Source organism: Gouania willdenowi, unplaced genomic scaffold (assembly GCF_900634775.1).
Source record: "Gouania willdenowi unplaced genomic scaffold, fGouWil2.1 scaffold_273_arrow_ctg1, whole genome shotgun sequence".
In the NCBI taxonomy this organism is placed as follows: Eukaryota; Metazoa; Chordata; class Actinopteri; order Blenniiformes; family Gobiesocidae; genus Gouania; species Gouania willdenowi.
This window is the reverse complement of record NW_021145031.1, coordinates 89,643-105,721: the sequence shown is the minus strand read 5'-3', so window position 1 is coordinate 105,721 and position 16,079 is coordinate 89,643. Positions and strand designations below refer to the sequence as shown.

Below are 16,079 nucleotides of genomic sequence, written 5' to 3'. Positions count from 1 at the left end.
CATTTTTTTTTAAAAATCATTTTTCGAATTAATAATTTTTTTAAAATTCGTGTTGCGAACAAATTTTTTTATTTAAATCCGTTTTCCGAATTAAAATTCGTTTTCCGAATTAAAATCCGTTTTCCAAATTAAAATCCGTTTTCCAAATTATTTATTTTTTTATATCCGTTTTCCGAATTAATTTTTTTTTAAATCCGTTTTCCGAATTATTATTATTTTTTTTCATCCGTTTTCCAAATTAATATTTTTTTTAAATCCATTTCCGAATTAATTATTATTTTTTTTAAATCCGTTTTCCGAATTAAAATCCGTTTTCCAAATTATTTATTTTTTTTAAATTCATTTTCCGAATTAATTTTTTTTTAAATCCGTTTTCCGAATTTATTTATTTTTAATCCGTTTTCCAAATGAATATTTTTTTTAATCCGTTTTCCAAATGAATATTTTTTTTTAAGTCCATTTCCGAATTAATTTTTTTTTTTTAAATCCGTTTCCGAATTAATTTTTTTTTTTTTTTATCCGTTTTCCAAATGAATATTTTTTTTAAAAAATCCGTTTCCGAATTAATTTTTTTTAAAAATCCGTTTTCCGAATCATTATTTTTCTTAAAACCCGTTTTCCGAATATTTTTTTTAAAATCCGTTTTCCGAATTATTATTTTTTTTTTTCATCCGTTTTCCAAATGAATATTTTTTTTTAAAATCCATTTCCGAATTAATTATTATTTTTTTTAAATCCGTTTAACGAATTAATTTTTTTTTTTCTTGTGGGGATTGTCTCGTAATGTTTTTTTGTTTTTTTTTAATACAGAGACTGGTTTCGGGTCAGAGTTCATCACAATGGTGTCATCCACAGTGCTGGATATTCATCCATTTATTGATTTTTACTTTTCGAATTAAAATATAAAGATATTAAGGATTTGCAGTTGGCACAACTTTAACATGAGTGACGGACACGTAAAGATGATACTTTAGTTCTAGAGGACACAGTCGTCATAAAGCATAGCTTAGAGTCCTGGTTGAATTCATTAACAACTACAATACTACGACAAATTCACGGATACCTTTGGATAATAATAATAATAACAATGATGCATTGGCTTTTATTTGGTGCTTTTCACAGACACTCAAAGCAAAATTAATTCGGAAAACGGATAAAAAAATTTTTTATTCGGAAAACAGAAAAAAAAAAAAAATTAATTCGGAAAAAGGATTTAAAAAAAAATTTTTTCATCGGAAAACTGTTCTTTTTTTTTTTTTTACTGACTACAATGCTCCATCGTAGAATAGCTTTTAAAATATAATTTATTTTCAAAGTTAGAAGAAAAACATCATGGTTCAATGCCTGCTTAAATAATTTATTTTTCCTTAAAAAAAACAAAAAGTAAGATAAAAGCAACTGTGGATTTAATTTGATCTACAGTGACTTTATATTCACTGCTTGTACAATATTTATCCACAATATCTATTGTTTTAGAGAACAAACCAATCATAATTTAATCATAATTTAATTACTTCCCAACAAATTTCTTCTAAATTCCATTAAATCATCCACAGACCAAATCCTTCAGGCTGTAACTACTTTATTCACTCTTAAATCACCAATAATCACATTTATTATGACTGGTTTGTCATAAAGTTTATAAAAAGTTGATTGTGACGTCAGCGCAACAGTTGAGAGTGGTTGCCAGGTTGACTATTTTCCCGCTAATTGTGAGATTATAAAATAACTAACTTAGTGATGAAACAGTTTAACTTTGATTAAAGGTGATATTTCTGTTTTATTTGTATGATGAACGGATGGTTTTTGGGGCATTTCTGTGGATATTCAACATATTTCATGCGGGGAATCGTCGGTTATATCTGGCAACCAGCTAGAGTCAGGAACAAAGCAGTGAAATGGAGGACGGACAGAGCTGGATGATGACTACCGTTAAACTAGAAGAAGAGGAAAAGGAACAGGAACAAATATTATTGAGGGAAGTGAAGCTGAGTATGAGTAAGACGGACAGTGATGATGATGATGATGATGATGATGATGATGAAGGCTGCAGGAGGAAAGCTGTGCTGGAGGAGCTTCGTCATCCCGACCATGTGTGGGACGGAATGTTTGCTCCAAAGATGGAGAAAAGCGGAGAAGAAGAAACGGAGGAGTTTTCAGATGTGTGCTCTGTGAAGGAAGAGGTTAGAACACTCCGTGTGTTTCCATTCATTCACTCACTCACTCACCACATTCATCCGCTGTTACACACACACTGGAGACTAGTTTAACTGGTGACCCACTTCATTCACACTCACATTTCTCTATCAATATGTGACGATGTAAAGGTGGAACAACCTGTGTGTACTCAGTGGAACACAGAGAACAAACTACAGAAAAACACACTTTATGTTAATGAGCTAAGGAGTGGGCAGGGACCGTCTACAAAGTCACACCCCCAAAGGAAGCGTCAACAATAACACCAATAACCCTGTGGACAGTCTTTATTAGGGCTCTCTATTTACTATAGCAAATATAGTTAAGAAGATACTTTATCTGATTTATGTTTTCATTAATATCCAGTATTAATGTCATTAATTAGTAATAACCTTAAAAAAAAATAACTGTAGTACCATGAGAGCAACTGACAGTCTTTGTTGTGTCTGCCCTTTTAAATATATATAAATATATGAAACGTGACTTTCTACCATTTTGATAAACTCTGAAAACCTTAGGCAATCATTAATAATTTCCCCTCTAAGTACTATGAAAGAGATATTAACACAAATGCTGTTTATTAATTTTATTTTATTATTATTATTTTACCCCGCCCAGCGCCCAATGAGAGCTGGAGATTGGCACTGGCAGACCCCCGCAACCCTGTTTTAGTTTTGTTTTGGGTCAATGTACAGTCATGGTTAAGGTCTATAGATATTGTTTTGTGAATCACACCACAGAATATTTTGTGTTGTTGAAGGTAAATGTAAACACTTTTTGAATCTGATTATCTTGCCGGGTAAAATGTCTGTTTTTAAAGCTAAAACTATATCAAATATATGTATAAAACACTTTAATAATAGAGTTTATCATCAGTATACGCTAGAAACTATTATAGCAACAAATAACAACAGAATAACTGAGCATGAAAATAAATGGAATGTTTGTTTACTTGAGTTAGAGATATAGTTATTAGTAGGGGTGTAAATCATTAGCTTCATCACAATACGATGTTTGCCGATATCACAAAGTCTGTCACGTTACAAATTTGATTAGTTTCACAAGCCTGTGATGGATATGATGTGATATCATATGATCACCTCACACAATCATTTACATGTTTATCAGCTCACTAAAAACAACAGAAATATGATTTAACCATTTCATTTCTAAGGTCTTTCAGGCATTAAATAAACAATATAAACACCATTCTGTAACATTGAACTAAGTGTTAAACTTTGAATTGTGTGAGTGATAAAAAGTATCTATAGTTTTATTTAAATTACTATGGTGTAATACGTTTTTAATAATACAAAAATATGGCTTTAAAAACAGTTGATTTCACTGTAACAAACTGTAACCAGATGGAGAAAAAAGTGTCACTGGCATGTTATTATTATTATTATTATTATTATTATTATTATTATTGTTATTATTATTATTATTATTATTATTATTATTATTATTATTATTATTATTATTATTTTAACATTGACATGTTAATGAATCCACACTGTTATATAACTAAGTATAAAAACGTATTTTAAGGGGCATATAATGAATTTGTGTAAAACAAAAATGACCACATGGTTTATTTATTTTGATTTGGTTTTAAAACAGAATAACCAAAGGACGAAGGGTACACAGATAATAATGCTACATATATGGTTTTGATAAAACTTCTTTAATATTAAATAAATATCTTAAGTGGACTTCCAGAAACTTGTTATTCAGTAGTTCTGTTTATTTACATGAACAGACGTTGTTTGTTGTGAGGAGTTTGTATAAATCAACCCATTTACGAGCACTGACCAAATACTGAAAGTATCAGATCTCAGTTTGTGTGTCTGTGCACTCACGTGTGTGCTAAACCCCTAACAAAACAACCTTCTTCAACCTAATTCATATCATCTTAAAATCAGCATCACTACTATTGCGCTGCACTTTGATTATTGTTTCATTTCCTGATGTATAGTTCATCATTTTTACCTCTTTCCTCTGGTGGCTTTTTCTCATTGACTCCTCGCGTTGCTGAGGGTGGCAGCTAGGAATGTGCGATATTTTATCCTTTATGATTTATTGTCAAAAACATTCTCACCGGTAAGAATTTGTCAACCCTCGATATAAACGATAAATTCCCATGTCTGAAATTAGCGAGGGCCACAAGTCTTACTGTCATAAAACCACAGATTTGTTTATGGTTAGATTTAACACTTGTATGGAAGGATAAAAATTAACATGTCACACGTTGTGTGAAATAAATATTAACATAATAACTAATGTCACTATTCCATCATCCCATTTTGTGAAACGCAATATTTTTATATTTCATCAGCAGTAAAAACACTATTGAAGTTATTTGTGCTTTTAATGTGCTTTTTTTTTTAAATAATTTTATTTCAAGTGAGGAAATAAATGAATTACATACAATAACACTAATAGTGATCCACATGCACAATTATATTCCATAAAATATCAGCTCATGAGCTGTTTGAGTCAGCAGTTATTGTAGCCTTTTTAAATGTGTCTAGTGTTGATGTATTCACATTTATTTGTGTTTTTAAGGAACCTGTTTACACTAAGTTGTGAATTTTTTTATTTTATTTTTATTCATAGTTTTTATTTATTGTGACTTTTATCATTATCATGATAAATACTAGAAATTATCGGGATACATTTTTTTGTCAATATCGCCCATCCCTAGTGGCAGCAGGCATTGCAAGGCTTTGTTGTCACGTGGCATTTGCTCTGTTATGCCACTCTCCTCAAGCAGGAAATGGTGGCACGGACGTACAGACGTGCTATGTGAATTTCAAAATAAAGGTGTATCTTAAAGTTCACTATGTTTATCGATGTTTTCATTGTGCATCGATGTAATTGAATCGTTAATTAATTAATCGATGTGTATCGATGTATTGTTACACCACTAGTTTTTGTGTGTACTTTCTTAAAGGTTTGCCATTTGTTATGTTATAAAAATACACAATTACCAAATCATTTATATTGATTTTTCATTAGTGTTATTGATTTTATGTTATTTTTCATTCTGTTATGTTATACATTTTTGTTTGCTTTGTGCTTTTTTATCTAGATTTATATTCATATTTGGCTTTCCTGTCACAACACTATGAATGTGTGGATGATTGTGGTTGTGATTGTGGTATGCAGGGATCTACCTCTACACTAACTTTTCCAGTGGTGGCACTGGTGCAACTATCTTTCTCAGCTGGTCTCACCAGCACAGAATTTGGTCTCACACTTTTGTCCTTTTTTTTTTTTTTTTTTTTAGCAGGGGTGGAGAGTGTACAGGATAGACATACATGCTGATGAATAGTTGACTTAACTGGTGTATCGTAGTTTTGTATGAAGTAAAGATTGACAATGACTCGAGATATATTTGCTAAGTTTTTCAATGTTTTAGTGTCAATATTAAGTTTTTCTGCAACAAGCAGTGGCTGAAATAACAGGTCATTTATTTTATACAATTTTAAAAGAAGACGGAACAATTTTTTTTAAATAACAGCAAATCATAACAACAGGTTACATGTATTCTGTTTTTTTATTTTGCAGAAAGGCTGTACTTGAATTAAGTTAACAGTAACATAACCAACTTAGAATCTGCATTGTTTCACCCATGAATTAAATTCAGAGGGTCCAGCTCTGATAGTGGGGTCTCCTAACCCTCTTTCCCTGGTCAGGGGTCTGTAACCTTTACTCTACAAGGAACCATTTAACCTCATCTCACCTGGATTAAAGTCCTCCTGGAGCCATAAATACCTTCTCTATGAAGACAATACAGTGTATTACATTATATACAGTTAACATTATATAGAATAATGTTTGATTTCATTTGATTTATATTGATCATGTATTGATCAGTTTACATGAACACAATGTTATATAAAGAATATTTTTATAGTTAACGTATATGAAAAGCTACAAAAAGTAACATGAATATGATAACTAGGGATGTAACGATTAATCGTAAGGCAGTTAAAAATCGATTCATAGGTATCACGGTTGAAATCGATTTTCTGACAATTGAATCGCAGTACTTTTTTTATCCGGAAGTGTTGGCGGCGGGCGGAGTCTGCTAATACTTCCTTTCTGGCTGCCTTCTACTCTTAAATATGTTAATAAATCATTTATTACCCCTTTAGCACCGAAAGACTATCTGTAATATTACTTGAATATCTGTAAAAGTCACGTTTTTCTATTAGCTCTGTCTGCTAGCATAGCATCTCTTCTTCACTGCTAGAATATCTGCATGCCAACCGACCACTGTGTTACCAGCGCCCTCTGCTGGTCCAAACAAATATGACGTAAATCAGTGCAATGGCGGTTTTTTTTTTTTAGTCCAATTGTTAAGGCACAAAATACATTTTACTTTTAAAAGAAAAAGAACTATTATGCAGTTTTGCATTGTTTACTATAGAACCAGAATTTAAATGAATAGGCTTCATTTTCATTGGTATTATTCCTTTATTTATTTAATTCAAGATTTATTTTTAGATAAATTGCATTGTTTTGTACGGAGCCCCAGACATGACATGGTAAAAAAAAATATTAACTCGTGCGCACAAAATACTAAGTCGTGCGCACGAAATACTAATTCGTGCGCACAAAATACTAATTCGTGCGCACGAAATACTAATTTGTGGCCACGAAATAGGTATAATGTGCGCACGAAATAATAATTAATAATATTAATAACATTCCTGGTCAGCTGGGTGAGCAAATCGAGCGCACCTTCTCTAAGGTATTTAAGGTAGAGGCAGGAGAGAGGCTAAAGTTACACGATGGACAGGGATAGTATGATTGAGTTTTATTTTAGGCTGGGAATGAGCTACAAAGACATTCTGAAAAGCCTGGCATTGCAAAGAACCATTATTACCGAGAGGCATTTAAACAGAATATTGAGAGCCAGGTTGCTTTGCCGGCGGAGGTACGACTTGGACGCCGGGATAGATTTCATTGTTGACCAACTGCAAGGCCCTGGAAAGGATCACGGTTACCGGTGGATGTATACAAAGTGTAAACAACACGGTATTTCTATCAGAAAAGAAGACGTCAGGATCCTCCTCTCTCTACTGGACCCCATCGGTTCTCACGTTCGTCAGAGCAGACGTCTCAGAAGGAGGCAATATTTTGCTCAGGGACCTAACTTTGTGTGGCACATAGACTCATACGACAAACTGAAGCCATATGGGATATGCATTAATGGCTGCATTGACGGGTTCTCGCGCAACATCATTTGGCTGCGGGCCGCCCTCACTAACAGTGACCCGAAAGTTATCGGGGGGTACTTTGTGGACGCAGTGGAGCGATGTGGGGGCTGCCCCAGGCTCGTACGAACTGACATGGGCACTGAGAACGTAGTGGTGAGAGACATTCAGCGGTATTTACGGAGAAATGACGTGGATGACAGAGCAGCGGAGAGAAGCTACATCACAGGAGCAAGCACCGCGAACCAGAGAATTGAGAGCTGGTGGGGAGTGATGAGAAAACAAGGAATCGAATCCTGGATCACACTTCTAGCAGAACTGAAGGATGAGGGATTCTTCGCTGGGGATTTCGTTGACAAAGCCTTGTCACAGTTCTGTTTTATGCCATTCATTCAGGTAAATAGCCACTGTGAGTTTATGTTCATGTGTGTGATGTACTGATTCTTTAGACCACAGATTCTCAAACTGTGGTATGCGTAACACAGCAGGCTCCATCTAGTGGTACGCCAAATAGACACTTAATTAAATATAAATACAAAAAAAGTGTTTTCTTTTCCTATATTTAAACAGTGTTAATGTTCATACTGTATGTATCACAATGCAATTTAAGGTACTTTTATTTTCTTAACACAAACTTTTTCTTACCCACTGCAAAGGCATGTAGAGAATAAAGAGGACTATATTTCACCTAATGTAAGCCCTAATCACTGTATAAAAATACACTGTATACCAGCTGTGACTTAATCATTATTGTTTCTTCAACAGGAGGTATTAAATGACATCCGGAGTGTTTGGAATGCTCACCGTATAAGGCCCTCCAAGAACACTAACGTGCCCAGTGGGATACCTGATGTCATGTACATCGCCCCTCACCTTTGGGGTGCAGAAGAATGTCTTGTTCCACTGACTGAAGATTTGACCACATGTAAAGAAAGGTGCACATTTTTTAGTTCAGTCCCATGTGATGTGGACATGTTTGATTTGTGCACAATAATAATGGGGGAATCAAGCTTGGAGTTCCCATCTACCTTGTCCCAGGCACTTGATTTATATTTTCATCTGAGGGACACGGTTCGTCCTCAGTTATTTGAGGCTATTTGAATGGACAACAAATCGTGAGGTACATTTGGTACTTTAGTACATTCTTTTAATAGCATAATGTACATATTACTTTTTATATTTGTGTGATCATCTTGTGTCTTTGTTTAAACCAAAATAATCAGAAAAGACTGTATAACTTTTCAATTTTACCTATTTTTCAGTAAATTAGCTCATCATTAAGTATTGATAACAAAAGTTAGCTACAAAATAAGAAATATTTAACTTAAATAGTTTAACAAGTTAGACAAAATCTATCTTTTGGGGCTAGAGTCATTATTCTTCAGTAATATTAAACTCGTCAAACTGTAATAGCTTCAAAAGTTGTTCATAAAGTTTGGTTGTTATATGTTTTTGGTATTTGGCTTTAGGGTAAAGTTCAAACAAAAATAAACTGATCTCTTATTGGCATCACCTAAATGGTAACACAAAAAATATCCATTTAACCATTTATAACAAGGACAATAGCACCCTGGACAGCAACCACACAGACTGGCAATGACATCATGATTCTAATATTATGATCAATTAGACAAGAAAACCAAATAGACGACTGTATAGTGTATCATTATGATGGTTGTATCATCAATGCTCTGTATTTTTCCTGAGCCTCTGTTTTTATAATGATGGAAGAAAATAAAACAATTGAATGTTTGATGAATAATCGTCTTCCATTATCAGTCACAGCACATTTATAATGCTAGAAAGTAACTATGGGTGGTGTCATTAGAATTGTTCAAGTGTGAAGATGTATTGAATGTAACCAAGAGGATATCAACATTTAGTACAAACTTGAATGGTTTATTCATTGGTCTGTTTTCAAAATACACCACATTGAAAAACAGGTTGTATTTTGTACATAATAACAGGATAAGAATTATTTGTATATATTTAAACTTCTTTAAAGTGTAAACCACTAATGTAAACAACTGACTATATTTTAAATACCATGAAAACATCATTCAAGGCTCACTTCCTTTTTTTTTACTGGGGTTGCTACAAAACACTGTAATAATAATATAAAACATCCTTAATCAACTGGATTTTGGTATTTGAAGTGGAGCTGTACATATGCCTAGTCAGTGTATCTGCAGTAGACAGCGCTCAGCATTCTCCCAGTTTGTAGAACAGTAACTGTACGCTATAATTGGAATATTTTCAGCTCTTCACCCGCTCATAAAGTAGTCATTTCTTGTGGCACTAACCGGAGTAACACGGGATGTTTTTTTCCGATATTGCTGTCCCCGTCCCCAGCAATGTATTGCTTTGCTTCTGTCCCGGCACTCCCCTCTGCTTCTGCAAACTGGGAGAGCGCCGAGTGCTGTCTACTGCAGGTAAGACACCGACTAAGCATACATACCTCATACAAACCCCATTTCAAAAAACCCGAACCATCCCTTTAAGCTTACCATTTGACTGTGAAAGAACACAGCAACCCCTTTAAAGGCAGATGAAATAAAACGCTGAACATAAAAAAAGCAACAATGACATACATATTACAAATAGCAAAACCATCCATTCGAACAAGGAGCTGTCACATCCTTCATGTTATTGTTTATATTACCTACACCACATCCATTACCCACATTGAGCTTGTGAGAATGTTGTTAAATTCGCTGCGAAAATCTGGATAGCTGTTGTAACCAATGGGCAGCTTTAGTACACATCCACATGTGTGGGACTGTGGTCTACGGAGGAAATCTGTGGTTTCTATGAACTCAATTAGTATGACATTATCCAAGAGATCAGACCCTGTACAGAACCGCAGGAAAAGCTGAAGATGGTTACAATCAATTTCCCCGATGTACCTTTTCAGGTAACGAGAAACTGTTGACTGGGCAGCTGTCATCTCCTCTGGAAAATTTAGAAGCCCCTTCACTGTTTTTGCAGTTGGTTTTTTTTGTGTAATGAAATGATGCAGTCCTTCTTGTGGTAGTAAACCAGCTACAGAACCCACAACAGGACGCCAGCACTTAATTACATACATTGGGGCCTGAACTATTACTTTGTGTCCAATCTGTGCCAAAACTGGGAGCAGTGTGTCTTTGGTGGGGACTTGCTTGCATTCATGTGCATCGAGTATATCCAGCAATTCATCTGTGTCAACTGAATTAAAGTCCTCTAAAGCCTTCAGAAGGACAGATCTTTCTTCTTGTGATACATACAGTAAAAAGGAATCCTTAAAACTACTGGTTGTCGAGCCATACAGCACTTCTTCAAGAAATGGTATTGCAAGTTTTACTGGGAAGTAACCTGCTTGTTTCCACCCTACTACAAATACTCTAGCTACAGCCTGCCATTCTTCACACTGAAAGTCATGCCTGATGAAGGGGACTTTCACCTCAACTCCCAGTGTGCAGCTGTCATAGAAATCCATCCAAAATTCTGTCAGGCAGTCTCGCAAAACACCATTTCCTTCCCCCTGTTCAAGCTCTCCATTTGGTAAACGCATTTTGATGTTGACCTCAGATGCAATAATTTTTGGGTCCTTGAAGGCACTGATCAAGTCAGTGAGACAGTGACCTCTTCTTATGATCAGCGTTACAGGACAAGATAGTGGTTCAGGAAGTGCTTGAGCTGGAACACCGGCCTCCCCTGCAAGCACCGGTGACAGATCCACTGTTTGATGAGGTGCATCGTCCTCTTTTTCTGGAAAGGGTGTTTCGAGGTTTGGTTCATCCACTGTTACATAACTTACATCCCCACTTATAATAATAATTGCATCAGAATCTTTGCTTTCGTCCAGAGTTAGCAGACCATCCCATGGTAATGTGTCGTTCAGTTCCAAATTATCACTTGTGGAAGCTCCATCATTAATTCCGTAGTGGTTTGGTGATTCTGAATTACTGAACAGATCCTCAATGGCCTGACTCTGTTCATTGTCAGTGAGATCTACCACTGATGGTTGGCTTATTTCGTGATCACCTGCCTCCACTCTTGAGGGCTGCTGTCTTGTTGTCTTCTTGGTGCACAGATAAAGTCGCAGCATTCTGACTTTGCTTTGGCTATACAACTCGTCTACTGTATTGGACACTTCAACATGTATCTGTGAGCTCTCAATATGAGTTGAATAGTGTGAAAGACTTTTGTTTTTTTTTGATTGGCCTTCTGGGAAAAAAAGATTTTCAGCAATACCTTTGATATTTGCCACTGTTTCGTCTTTGTCAATAGAAAGATGCCTCGTTCCTCCACCACTTACAGCCCTCGCCTGTTTGTACCTTTCCTCTTCCTCATCAAAATCCATCCAGCCAACCTCAATTCGTCTCAATTTCCGTTTGGCATTTGTATTTCCTGCCCACTGAGATAATTTCTTTTTTGGAGGCATCCCGTCAGCTCCAGACAGTCTTTGTCGTAGCTTTGAAAGTATGGATTCTTTTCTGGATGGTGATTTTTGCGACAGTGCTGCTTGTCTGCAAAAGGCCACAGTGGAGACTCTATCTCCAACTTTGGGGATGTACTTTGCCAGGTCACTGTCTGTCATTAACGAAATGACAGTTTCATCAATCTGTAAAAACAAAATATACTCCAAGTCAATAAATAAATGAATTAGAACATACTAATGCATAATATAGAATGCCAATGAATATTTAAAGGAAGTTAAGAATATAGGGCTCTATTCTCCTGTTTGGACTTAAACGCCTTTTTGCGCTTCTCTTCTACGCGTATTCTCCGGTCCAAGCTGCTGACACGCCCACCGCGCGTAAAGAGCCAAAAAGCGTACATGTGTGAATGAAGGCGGGTTGAAAGAAAGGAGGCGGTGATGTCATTTTTTTGGGCTGTCTAGAAATCACGGAACCTGGAGCTTTCCCAATGCTTGTGAATGTCATTGAAAATTATAAAGTTCACTTTTAATTTGAAATGTCTTCGTTGATAAACAGTATAACAGGTTGATTTAATCAGACCATTGATCAGATTATTGCAGTGTGACTGAGGATAGGCCGCATTCTGTCCGAGTCACAGTTAAAATCTCTCTCCTTGATCATCATCGTCATCATCATCATCATCGTCATCGCTGTAAAGCGTGATGGAGTTAGATGCGCTGGAGATATGAGGAAATAACGCGGTCGCAGAGCGTCCTGCTTTAATACAGAGGGATGTTTACAGTGAAACAGAACTATTGGCTTCCATAATACACAGTTTTAAATATAAATAGTTCAAAATGACCTGAGCTGAGCCTCATTAATATATGCGTGGGAACAGTTTGTGGTCCATCCTGATCTGCATATGCCAGCTTGTTTCACTTTGTAGTGGATCAAATTGTGACTTTACGTTGGATATAATATGAAAATAGTTGAATCACTGTGACCAACGTGGACAGAAGTCTGTGGCTGTCAGAGTTTTAATTAATCGTGCAGCAGCATCTGAGTGATCACAGCAGCAGCTGCGTGACGCACAAGTCCGTGTGGCTTCAAATGTAACTAAGTCCATATTTCTAGTGCAATATAATGTTTCACCTCATTTTATGTAACTACTTTTGATAACATTAGCTTTTGATAATGATGCAGATATTTTTTCAGCATGAGATGACTGAGAACTATTTTAAATTAATGTGTAAACAGTTGATTTTTTGTACATTTGATTACATTAAAAATGAAAATGTAAATTTTTTAGATTGTGCATCTGAATTTGTGCATTTAGCCAATCTGTTCTGGTCTGACCATGTTCTACACAAAATTTCAACGCACGCACGCACGCACGCACGCACGCACGCACGCACGCACGCACGCACGCACGCACGCACGCACGCACGCACGCACGCACACACACACACACACACACACACACACACACACACACACACACCCCTCCCTTACATTTTCATCTTCAAGTTTCTGGATCACATCTTCAAGTTTGCGCTCCATCAAAAATTCTCGCAGCTGAGTATCCATAGTTGATCACTAAACCACAGGAAAACAAAATTAATTAACAAGTAGTAGATTTTTGAAAATGAATGAATTAAAAAATTTTTTAAATTAAAAAAAAATTAAATTGGGCTTTAAGCTTTTATTGGTCATGTATATGTTGTTACACATATATTGAAATGTGTCCTCTGCAATTTAACCTATCCCTGGGGAGCAGTCCTAGCATAGTGGCCCACCAACATACAATATGAGAAAGCACACAATATACAAGAGGATATATCTGCACTTTGTACTGTTTCAATTAAAATTCATTAAAATAAGGTGTTGCAGCCTATGTGGAAGAGAGTAACCAATTAAAAAAATAATATGCTGTTCCAATACTTTAAAGATGCTTATCTTGGGAGAGCTGACCACAGTGTCACAATTCCCATCTTGAATATAGAAAGTGAATGTCAAAAGACCATTGCTAGAGATGTTTTTCAGTGTTTAATGACATATAACGTTTATTCAAATACACAATTGTGCCCACGGTAAGACCATTTATCCATATAATGTGATAATATAATATATACATATTCAATTATATATCTCTCTTACACACACACCATGGTGACCACCTCCAAACCAGCAAAGACAAGGTTGTAAACAAAACTCTATAGACTCATATTATTATGCATGAATTGAGTTTGACTGAATACAATGAGTTGAGCATTTGTCCACTTCAGCCTAAAAGCTCCCCAAATATTATTAAGGGAAGATGATTCAGTGTCCATCCAGTCATTTAATTTGGGACTTTAGTGCCGGTTCACGGTAGGAGCTTACGACTGGGTTGCCGATCACCCGGAACTAAAACAACTATGACCCCGTCTTGAAGCTAGCAAACAGTGGTTGGCCGGAAAGTTTTCAAAATAAAAGCAGTTTTAGTAACATGCGCTACACATGCCAAAATAATCATTAAAAAACGTAGCACACCGGTGTCACGGTCTGAGTTAGCATGGTTTTAAAAGAGAGACACCTGTGACACGGAAAACTCTGGCTTTATGCTCAACATACCTCGCTTAGTAGTACACGCCTCAGCTCTGCTTGAGAAGTGCCATGTGTGTCCACGCCAGGACTGCAGCTCCTGCAGACACGAGTTTACGGCTACATTATTAGCACAACAAACCAACGTGTAGTAACAGGATGAGGATAAAAAGTTTGTAAGTTTTGTGAGACGTCAGCAGATAGGCTACCCGTTGTAACAAAGTATTAAACATAAGCCTAAATAACTGCCAAAATGCGGGATAACAAGATATTGACGTGAACAGAAAAAGAAAAGACACTCACCTTAAGGACTTCAAGTAGGCTGCAGTTTCTTGAGAAGGTGCGCTCGATTTTTTTCCCCAGCTGTCCAGGAATGTTATTAATATTATTAATTATTATTTCGTGCGCACATTATACCTATTTCGTGGCCACAAATTAGTATTTTGTGCGCACGAATTAGTATTTCGTGCGCACGTTATACTTATTTCGTGGCCACAATTTAGTATTTTGTGCGCACGAGTTAATATTTTTTTTTACCATGTCATGTCTGGGGCTCCGTAGTTTTGAATAGTTTATCAAGGAATTCTTTTGACAATGAAAAATAAAAGGAAAATAATACAGTATTTGTCTACAGTCCCATTTTGTAAATGAAAAAATCGTGAGAGAATTGTATCGTGAACCCAGTATCGTGAATCGAATCGTATCGGGAGTTGAGTGAATCGTTACATCCCTAATGATAACACATGCTAATTACTCATTTCTTGCCACACATAAAACATACATATTTAACCTGTACATTGGTGGTTAAATGAATCTGTTCCCACACAATTAAAATCTCTATTTTCTTCCAGAATAGTGTTTTTGTTGGTTTAGTTTCTTACCAAGGATTTAAAACTTAAGGTTAGTCACAGGTGCAGGAAAGTTGATGGTCTGTAGATGTTACAGGAGGTGAAGTAGGAATGTACAGGTTAAATATGCATGTTTTATGTTTGGCAAGAAATTAGTAATTAGCATGTGTTGACCACATGACCACGCACCACCCGCCCCGGAAGACACCCGCCAGTACCGGTCCAACCAGCCGGCCGGGCCTGCCGGACCCGAAGGGCACCACCGCAGGACAGGGAACCCCCAAGGGTGAGCCCCAGGGCCAAACCCCCATGGGAGGCGCCCAACCCACCCCGGCCCACAAACCGGCCACAACCCAGCAGGAACGCACAGCCCCAGACGGCGCAAGAACAGCAGCCCAGGCCCCGCCCCCACACCGGACAGCGCAAGCCATGGGGCAATGCTCCCCCCCCCCCCCCCCCGGCACAAGAGCGACCGGCGGCCGCCACCGCGGGAGAGAGGCACCCCAATGGCACACAACCAATGCGAAGCAGCAGCCCCCAGCCAAAGGCGCAGAACCCACCCGCCCGCCAGCCCGCAGATAGCAGGACTGACCCACCAAGTGGCCGATACCGACCCTAACCACCGGAACAGCTAGAGCCACCTCCCAGCAAAGAGCACCATCCCGGAGCGCCAAGCGACCTTGCCCCTGCCCCGCCGTAGATGCCAGCACCCCGTCAGCGCGCCCACCCCCCACACAGGCGAGGCAGGCCGCCCCGGACCCACACGAGGAGACAGGCACCAAGCCCCACCCCCCACCAGGCCGGCATTGCCCAGAGAGACCCTGCAA

The 16,079-nt window shown here is 37.2% G+C and overlaps 1 protein-coding gene and 2 long non-coding RNA genes across 3 annotated transcripts in view; 2 read left to right on the top strand and 1 right to left on the bottom strand.

Annotated features, from left to right (window-relative positions):
* Positions 1–2,122: 2,122 nt before the first annotated feature.
* The window catches only part of LOC114459191 (uncharacterized), a 29,978-nt gene continuing 16,021 nt past the window's right edge, over positions 2,123–16,079 (top strand). The window contains exon 1 of the long non-coding RNA XR_003673265.1: positions 2,123–2,183. This is a non-coding gene — a long non-coding RNA (uncharacterized LOC114459191). The remainder of the gene's footprint in view (positions 2,184–16,079) is intronic.
* LOC114459188 (uncharacterized) lies at positions 6,976–8,735 on the top strand. The gene is made up of 2 exons (XM_028441519.1): positions 6,976–7,817; positions 8,187–8,735. Exons 1-2 carry the CDS (start codon positions 6,996–6,998, stop codon positions 8,520–8,522), a joined length of 1,158 nt encoding a protein of 385 aa, XP_028297320.1. The 5' UTR covers positions 6,976–6,995; the 3' UTR covers positions 8,523–8,735.
* LOC114459192 (uncharacterized) lies at positions 11,738–14,808 on the bottom strand. The gene is made up of 4 exons (XR_003673266.1): positions 14,708–14,808; positions 14,435–14,504; positions 13,334–13,417; positions 11,738–12,024 (listed from the first exon to the last, which is right to left on the bottom strand). It is a non-coding gene; the product is annotated as an uncharacterized LOC114459192 (long non-coding RNA).